The 9,335-nt window shown below is 33.7% G+C and overlaps 2 protein-coding genes across 2 annotated transcripts in view; both read left to right on the forward strand.

The window, feature by feature from the left end:
- The first annotated feature begins 2,823 nt into the window (after positions 1-2,823).
- On the forward strand, positions 2,824-4,347 carry LOC132626741 (photosystem II reaction center W protein, chloroplastic-like). Its single transcript, XM_060341722.1, has 2 exons — positions 2,824-3,010; positions 3,918-4,347. The coding sequence occupies exons 1-2, from the start codon at positions 2,914-2,916 to the stop codon at positions 4,235-4,237; spliced, it is 417 nt and encodes a 138-aa protein (XP_060197705.1). The 5' UTR covers positions 2,824-2,913; the 3' UTR covers positions 4,238-4,347.
- Positions 4,348-7,180: 2,833 nt separating this feature from the next.
- The window catches only part of LOC132607947 (F-box/LRR-repeat protein 17-like), a 5,667-nt gene continuing 3,512 nt past the window's right edge, over positions 7,181-9,335 (forward strand). Inside the window, exons 1-2 of the mRNA XM_060322031.1 lie at positions 7,181-8,031; positions 8,495-8,596. Of these exons, the coding sequence (XP_060178014.1) occupies positions 7,433-8,031; positions 8,495-8,596 (701 nt within the window). The 5' untranslated portion in view covers positions 7,181-7,432. The remainder of the gene's footprint in view (positions 8,032-8,494; positions 8,597-9,335) is intronic.

Consider the following 9,335-nt stretch of genomic DNA (forward strand, 5'->3'; position numbering starts at 1 on the left):
AAATCGGGTATAAAAACATTGAAATATGAACGACTGAGTATTCTTTCCTTGTAGAAAGTAAATGACTGAGTAAAAGTTATACACTTGTTTGATGGGTTAAATAGGTTAAGATATGGGTTGGTTGGGTAAAATATGTTTGAGTTGAGTTAAATAAATTTATTGTATTAAAAAAATAGAATTTTATGTGACATGACATGCCAACTAAGAGTGAAGGGGAGTTTTGTTTGTTAAGTATATTAGGAAAATAGTGATAGTTGAGTGATATTCTAATCCTAAAAGAAACAAAAGTGATATTAAAAGGCAATTCTCAATACACGAGTGAACTTTTAGGAAATTTACTCTATAATGAGTTAAACATATAAGGTATATGATCGGATTGACGGATGGTGCACCCATCTTAAATTCATTAGAAGGGCCTGCAGAACTTTATTTGGTTAATTATAAACTCCTTTTCTCGATAAATTGTCGATGTAAGACAAAGCTTCATCAAAGGCTTTATCCACAAAGATGCATGGTATTCTCTAATCTTCCTTCAATCCCACAGACTTTTCTTCTATAAGGTCTAGTAGTTCGACCTGTCATTCGGAGAAGTGTAAAGAAGTTTCCTTTGCCCTCATGAGAAATAATTAGGTGGCTTCACCTTCAAACAATTAATAAAATCGAGTTAATATGTAATCATGATTGGAGACTAAGGTTGGAAAAATAAGTCAGTAATTTCTAGATTCGAGGTTTACAATTAGAGCCGAACACGGGGAATTTTTTTATTTTTTTTAAATAGTGTTAAGAGATCATCAGGTTGTGGATGTGGATGTACCATAAACATTCTTTTGGTTATATAGAATTGTATGAGCCTTCCAACAAACATGAGGACTTGAAAGAAGAAGAATTAATTCAAATAAAGATCAACATCAAATTGCATTATACTGTTAACCCACTTGGTTGTTAATCTCATGTGCTCTTATCCTTCTAACATGAAAGAAACAAGATCACAGAATCTAATGATTGTGAAGATTAATAATATAAGGACATTTTTTTTCTCTTAAAAGTTTTAGAAATCGATTAAAATTTTATGTTGCTCCACCATTCCTCAAGGTCGAACCGTCATTAAAATGTTGTAGTCTGGTATAGCCTCGCGGGAATTTCTAAATGAAATAGCACATTTGACATGCACTCTTAGTTAACATGAAGTCGGGAACCCCTAGTCCTTTGTTGTTAGAAAATAAGATTAACTGAATTTATATAAAATAAAGCTAAGGTTACGTCACTTTATGTATTTTTTAAAGTGTACAGCTTTCCACTTGAAAAATATATAATTATCCGATGTTGATTACTATGTTTTAGGTTTATATCAACATTTTTTATCGCAACATAACATAAGTAACCAGGATCCAATCAGACCATTTGTTTGTGCATGCCGAGCAATGTACAATCAAATATGAAGGAAACGAGATCACAAAGTCTAATAATGATCGAGAAAATCCTTATAAATATAAGACAAGTACATTTCTCTTAGAAGTTTCGTAATTGGTTAAAATTCTGTGTTGCTCACTATTACTTGAGGTCGAACCGTCATTAAAATTTTGTAGTCTGATACAATCTCGCAAAAATTTCTAAATGAAATAATAGATTTGACATGCATTCTTAGGTAGCCTATGGACGTTATGAACATGAAATCATAGAAAACACGATTAACCAAAACTTCTATAAAAGGGCAAACAAACCTACTAGAATATGATGTCGTTGAATGCATGTTGGAGTAAGAAAGGACTGCATGCCACTTTATCTATTTTTTTAAAAGTATATGACTTTCCACTTGAAAAATAAATAATTATCCGCTGATGATTACTATATTTTAGGTACAACATATTTTATCGCAACATAACATAAGTAACCAAGATCCGATTAGATCATTTGTTTGTGCATGCCGGGCAATGCACGATCAAATATGAAGGAACGAGATCACAAAAATCTAATAACGATCGAGAAAATCCTTATAAATATAAGAATTGCTCATTCTTCAGAAGTTTTGTAATTGGTTAAAATTCTGTGTTGCTCACTATTCCTTGAGGTCGAACCGTCATTAGAATTTTGTAGTCCGATACAACATAACATACCCTATGTAACTCACAAGTGAGGTTTAAGAAGGATAGAGTGTACGTAGATTAGGGCCAACTAGATGGTAATTAAGGCCTCTAGGACCATATAGTGTAGAAACTATGAAATATTTACTCCCCCCATAATTAATTGGTATCATATTCGAAACTAAATTAGATTTGATTGATTCAATATATTAAAAGTTAGATATTCAAAAACTACTTTTAGTTGCAATTTTTCTTATATCAATATTATGAAAAAATACATCTTAAAAATGTTGATCAAAATGTATACGATTTGGGATGGAACGAGTATAAAAAAGTTTTTTTTTTTCGAAATTATGATTGATATTAGTGTTGGAAAAAAAAAACTCATATAGATTTTACATTACCTCTTAATATAGATCTTTTTGGATCATTTGCATTTGTCATCGGAATAAATGACACAAGATAAATTAAGGCCTATTGTAGTTTGGCGTTAGGCCACCAAATTTGTTGAGTCGCCCTTAACGTAGACCTTATCCCTACCTTGGGAGGTAGAGAAGCTGTTTCCAATATACCTTCGGCTCAAAGAAACCTCGCAAGTTTTGTAATTAATTTTTTATATATTTTTTTGGGTGACAGGACACGTGCCAAATTATTGTTGGCTAACAAGAGATGAGGGGCAATCTAGGTAATCGATGTTGTGTGGCTCGTTGTAGTTTTTTCAACTTAGCGTACGTGTCTGTGTCCCCATGTCAGAATCAAAGTAAGCCAACGGTGTATCTAATAGCAGTGAAGAAGCCGTTTCTCATTAGTAGCTTTGATATCATTCAGAGAAATGGCTAGCTTCACTGCTTGCAGTACTACAGTTTCTTCAGTTGCCCGTGTGGCTCTCGTGCATAATGGATCTGTATCCCGCCCATCCTCTGTTCTTGGTATGTTAATTTTCTATCACTTTGAATTTTGATTGAGTTTAAATTCGCCGTGTAAATTAGTTTTATACACGGGTAAAACCGAGGATACGGATATACTCGATTTTCCATCTGAGTTCATTCATCCTTTCTAAAATTCTATTTGTTACTCACTGTTTAGACATCCGATCATAGGGATTCGACCTCGGTTCCCAATACCCGAGGCCAATCAGTATTCATTTTGGTCATATCTATATATTTCATTTTACTTATTCGTTTATCGTGTAATCTAATCTCGTGTTGAATTAAACCGTATATCCTTAGCATCGCATACAAATTCAATTGTTTTACATTTTAAGATTAAACAAGTTTTATACTATTAGGTTACCTAAAAGATAATTCTATTATGTCTATATCATTGTCTAACAGGCTAAGTAAGGTTAGCAATCCTGAAAAATAAGTAATTTGATCATTTTCTTAGATTTGTCCTTAACTTTATGATATGATCAGTGGCTTAATTCATCCATCGGATCATCTGGAATTCTTAATTAAACCTTCATTTGAAAGAGGAAATTAAATTTGCTTATTTAATCTTTCTTTATTAGATTAAGATATCATCAGACCGGTAAGTATAAGGACTTTGTATTATTCGTATGAACTCCTAGGTCATGAAGGATCCACGCATCAATAAGGCCGTTGTAGCCAAGCAAATAGCAGAAAGAATGAATCACAAAATGAATGCATTTGGAATCCCTTAGTAAAATTAAAATCCCGGCTTCGCCACTAATTATATCATGTTTACACATCTTAATGGTGTGAGATATTGGAAAAACTGTGTGAACTTGATCTAGAACATACAATATCATACTACAGTAAGACTATCTTTGGATTGACTTAACAAATTAACAACTGATTTCACTTTCTCTTTCAGGATTGCCAGCCATGAACAAGAATATGGGAAAAATGAGATGTTCAATGGAAAGAAAGCCAGAAGGGCAAGAAAGTGAGTCAAAATTAGGAATGTGTGGATCATTGATGGCCGCAGCATGTGCAGCAAGCATGTCAATCAGCCCAGCAGCAATGGCACTAGTGGATGAGAGAATGAGCACAGAAGGAACTGGGCTTCCATTTGGGCTCAGCAACAACCTACTTGGTTGGATCCTTTTTGGAGTCTTCGGTTTGATTTGGTCTCTTTACACTGTTTACACTTCTAGCCTTGATGAGGATGACGACTCTGGATTGTCCCTTTGATTGAGCTTTATTATAAGCAAGTTTCAACAACAACCCATCAATTCATATTGTTAATTGTGTGAAAATTATGTCAGATAATCATGATTAATTAATTGTATTGATGTTGTATCTATGAACTTCTTCAATTACACCCTCCGGTCCAAAAAGAGTGTCCACTTAGTCATTTGCACACCCCTTAAGAAAATACTAACTTTCAGGCAAAAAAAGGTAATTTGTCTAAACTACTCCTAATTAAATAGGTATTGAACTTGGTCACTTAACACTCAATAAGAGCAAATCTAGAAAAATAAGGGTAATTCGTTTTTTATTTGGTAAGCAGATATTCTTTTTGAACAAAAAAATAAAGGCTAATGGACACTCTTTTCGAACCGGAGTGAGTACTAACTTTTCCCTCCTAAGATATACTTCCTTTATCTCAAAATAAGTGTTGCTTTAGTTCCTTTCACGTCCATTAAGAAAAATAATAAATACTAGATCTGTCCCAAATTAAGTGTCACATTAGCAAAAAAAAAGTCTAAAATAAGTGTCACCTTAGGAATTCAAGACAAAAACTGGCAAGTGTTTCCAACTATATCCTTAACATTAAAGAAGTAGCCCTCTTTAATATTGCTCAATTTTAAAAAAATATCTAATAAATTGGGGTAGTTTAGTAAACTCCACATTGTATCTGTTGATTTCTTAATGCGCATAATTTTGCTAAGGGGACACTTATTTGGGACGGAGGCAGTACACGAAATAGATTACTAAGTTTCCGATATTTATTAAATGTTTATTGAGAATTGAACACTATTAACAAGAAGTATTTATCGAATATGTATAAGGGTATAATCGGAAACAATTAGTATTATTTTTTGTCTTTAATTCCTAAAGCGACACTTATTTTAAAACGGCGGGACTAATTCAACTTACTAACTTATTGTAGAGTTACATAGCTGTCCCAGATAATAGCTTCCTTATGCTCGTAATATTGCATAAAACTTTAAATGCACATGTTTTATACAGGCAGGTGTAAAATGATATAGTTACGCACATGAATTATGCAGGAGTTTCCTAACAAATTTACAAAAACGATTGAACAATAGCATCCCTTGCATTTGATAGTCTAATTCTTTAACATTTATATATTGTTTTAGTATTAGTAGGAAAAAAATATGAAAACAATTAGTGAAAATGTAATTTAATTAATAAAATGTCATACGTATTTTTAAAATATAAGTAGTTAAGTAAGATTATTAAAAGTTGTGTAAATTTTGTAGGGGTAAAGTCTGCGTACACACCACCCTCCCCGTATCCCATTCGTAGAATTATATTGGGTAATGGGTATATTGTTGTTTGTTGTGGTGTAAATTATGTAGAATAAGTAGGCGTTTTTTTTCACTTTATTTGAAATTTTGAAGTTTGAGCTGTGTTTGGTTATAGTTTTTGTAAAAATATCTGGTTGTTTGAATGTACTGAAAGTGAAAAAAGTAAAAACATGTTTTTAGATGTTTTTCAAATTTTAAATACAACTTGAAGTTGCATTTGAAATTTCCATGGCCGAATGTTGATTTTCAAATAAAGTGAAAAAGTTTTCCGGGAAAAAAGTGAAAAATTCTTATGGCCAAATGGGTTCTAATATTATTAGTGGAATTTTTTTTTTTGTATTTTGGCATCATTATATAAGATTGAGCATAAAATATCAAGCTGAATCACTATAGTCAAATCAAATTAATAACTAGACAAAACCTTTGGAGAGATTTCTTCTAAATTGATGGGATCTACTGATAGAGTGATAAAAAGGAAACAAATTAAAACCGTAAAACAACTATGGTAAAACCATATTACAGTTACTTTTGTATTTTTGGTAAGCAAAATTGGAAAAAAGAGAAAAGAAAAAAAGACCACAGAAGACAGAACACATGTTTGTACTTTTGACTGCTCCGACCTCCGAGTCAGGTGGTAACAGCGAGTGATATTAAAATGGAATAATAGCACGTGATGCTTTAACTATTGATATATTCTGATCGATCCTTCTGAGTTGCGGTATATAACTAAAAACTTTCATTTTTTATTTAAATGCTGTATACATGTTCTTCGTCCATTCGTTTAGGAAAAGAAATAAATTTAAATTACCCAAAGTATCAATATAAACCTAACATAATACATGACTAATCAAATACTGCAATGAAATAATTCATTAACTTTGTGGAGATTTACAAGCACTGGAATCAAAAGTGCATATTTCGATTAATAGAAAGTTCAATATAAAGGGCCAAATATACCCCTTATTATAAGAGAAGAAAAGAACTCAAAGAGGAAGGGATGAGTCGGGGATGGCCTAAACGGGCGGGTTTCTAATCAAGTATTAGAAAAAAGGCGAGTCATTTGATTATGAGTTTGCCACGTGGTCCTTTCATAAATATTAAGTGTGTCGAGTATAACGGAAAGAGATATATTTGAATCGAATCTCATACAAAGGTATATTTAAACTATTTATTTGGACCAAAAGTATAATCGGATGGATATATTTAGATCGAATCTCAGGCAAAAGGTATATTTAAATTATTTATTTGAATTGAAAGTATAACGCGAGGCTTATATTTAGATCGAAACTCAAATAAGGGGTATATTTAAATTATTACTTTTTTAGTTTTTTACCCGGCGTCCGGTATCCGCATTGGAGGCCAACTATATCTGGATTCCTTATCAAGAATTTTTTCAGGGCGCGAATCCGAGACCTCTGATTAAGGGAGGAATAACCCCATCCGTTGCACCACATCCTTTGGTGTGGTATATTTAAATTACTTTTAATTGGACATAGATATATTTGGCCCTTTTGTGTTAAATATTCTTACTTAAATATTATTATTAGGATAAGTATCAGAATTTTGTGATATTAAAGGGACTAGAATTGCAAATATCCCTATTAAAATGGTATTTTACTATTACAAAAAAATTTCACGTAGGCGCCAAAATACCAAACTCCCGCGACATTTTCCCACCATGCATCCTCTCCCTTTATTTCTAACTCATCTAACCTCTTTTTCACCTACGCCATTTCACTCTCGCCGGCGCAAACACTAACAGTGGCGGATCCAAAATTTAAACACTGTAAATCCTAAAGATCCATATATATCTAACTCTAAATAATTCAGTTCAGAACAATTCATATAGTTATATACGTACATCTTTTTTTTGGATCCGCCACTTATCGATATGCAGGGCCGCCGTCCCCACCCAGCCACCTCTACACCTATCTCCGATGTTATCCTTCCCAAGCGTGGCAAAAAGCGTGGTAATTACAATTGTGGCCGTTGTGGTGTACCCAAAAAAGGCCATGTTTGTAATTATCCTAAGAACCTTAATCCCATTGATAATCCTAATCCCACCAGTCCTAATCCTAACCGCGAATTAATCATTTTATCTTCTCCACCCTCCGTTACTCGTCCTCAACCGCCACCTCAGCTGCCACGTCACGTACCACCACAGCTCCGACGAGCGCTTTCATTTGATGACATTAGTGACTCACATGGATCTGATGACGAATCCGATAATGAATCGGATCTATTCGGGTCCGGGTCGGGGGTAGGGAAGTTGCCGGGTAGTTGTTTATGGGAAGTGTTTAAGAGATTGACTCCACCGGAGTTGCTTTATGCGGCTAGGGTTTGTAAGGCGTGGAGAGAAACTTCTAGAAGGATCTGGAAGTATGCTGAGGAGCTTAGACTTAGGGTTCCTGTAAAAGCCCAGATTGGACTTGTCGGGTCGGTTTTGAAGAAGTGTCCTGGGCTTGTTAAGCTTTCTCTTAGAATGGAAAGGTAATGGTGGGTTGGATCTAGGGTTTTATTAATTGGGTCACCTAAATAGGAAATGAATATAAAGGACTAAACTTTCTATTTACAACTGGAATTTGATTGAACAATGAAAATAAAGAACATAAAAAGGAAAACTATAATTTGTTAACATTTGATAATTTGCAATGAGAACGCCTCTGTATCCCACAAAGGTTGAGTTAAGGTATGCGTACATCGACCCCACTTGTGGGATTACACTGGGTATGTTGTTGTTGCAATGAGATTGGCCCATCAGTACTTGTGAGCTCGAACTTAAATTATCGTTAGTGTATATATCTTAAATGCTTTAAAATTAGTACTAATAAGTATAAAATGCAAGTTTTGTGTGTGTTAATAGGTTAGATTTGAAGGAAAATGATATTATGTATACCAAGTGGTGATAGAATTTCCATTCGGAAGATTATTGCTGACAGTGTATATTTTGCAGTGACATTGATGCTACCATGCTGGCCTGCATTGCATTTTCCTGCCCTAAACTGTATTCACTGGAGATATGTACATCTGATACCTCAGTCAATCGGATCACTGGGTATGCTTTAGTTAATTTGCACTTATACTTATATTTATGTATGTTATGTTAGGATTTTCTTCTTGTTATTCTCCAATTAGTTTTGGGCAGTTCTGTTCTCTGCTATATATCCATGTCAACCACCACAAATCATTATTAGTACATCATAAGCAGTAGCTTTTTATGATTACCATGCCCAAGAGCAATTCACTTTTCCTTGACCACGGTCAGGATAAAATATCCTGATTTCTCTAGAGTTATTTGCCATAAGTCTTTTTAGTCAATGGAGCAATATGTTGAGACCGTCAGGATAAAACATCCCTGATTTCTCTAAATTTTTTGCCATAAGTCTTTTTAGTCAATGGAGCAATATATTGAATTTCATCAACTCCGAGTTTTTGAGCGAGAGGCGCATGTTAGATTAAAAACCTCATCTGTAAATCACATAGTTGTAGGAATCTTGGGAATTGATGTAATGCAGGAGTCGTTTGGTTGCTGGTTAGGAAGTGAGTTATTCATGTATTAAAACCAACATAACTAGTACCACGTTTGGTAGCATTTTAGTTGTTATGTAAAAAATTCAGCACGCCAAGAATATGTGTTTGGTTTCTAGTTTACAATCCCTCATAACTAATACTTGTAAATTTATAAGGAAATCTATTATTTATGCATGGTATAAGATGGAGTAACTAATACGTGAATAACTAATCCCTGCATTATACCTATATAACTCTAACCAGAAACTAAATGACCCCTAATT

The sequence above is a fragment of the Lycium barbarum genome, chromosome 1, assembly GCF_019175385.1.
Source record: "Lycium barbarum isolate Lr01 chromosome 1, ASM1917538v2, whole genome shotgun sequence".
Classification (NCBI taxonomy): domain Eukaryota; kingdom Viridiplantae; phylum Streptophyta; class Magnoliopsida; order Solanales; family Solanaceae; genus Lycium; species Lycium barbarum.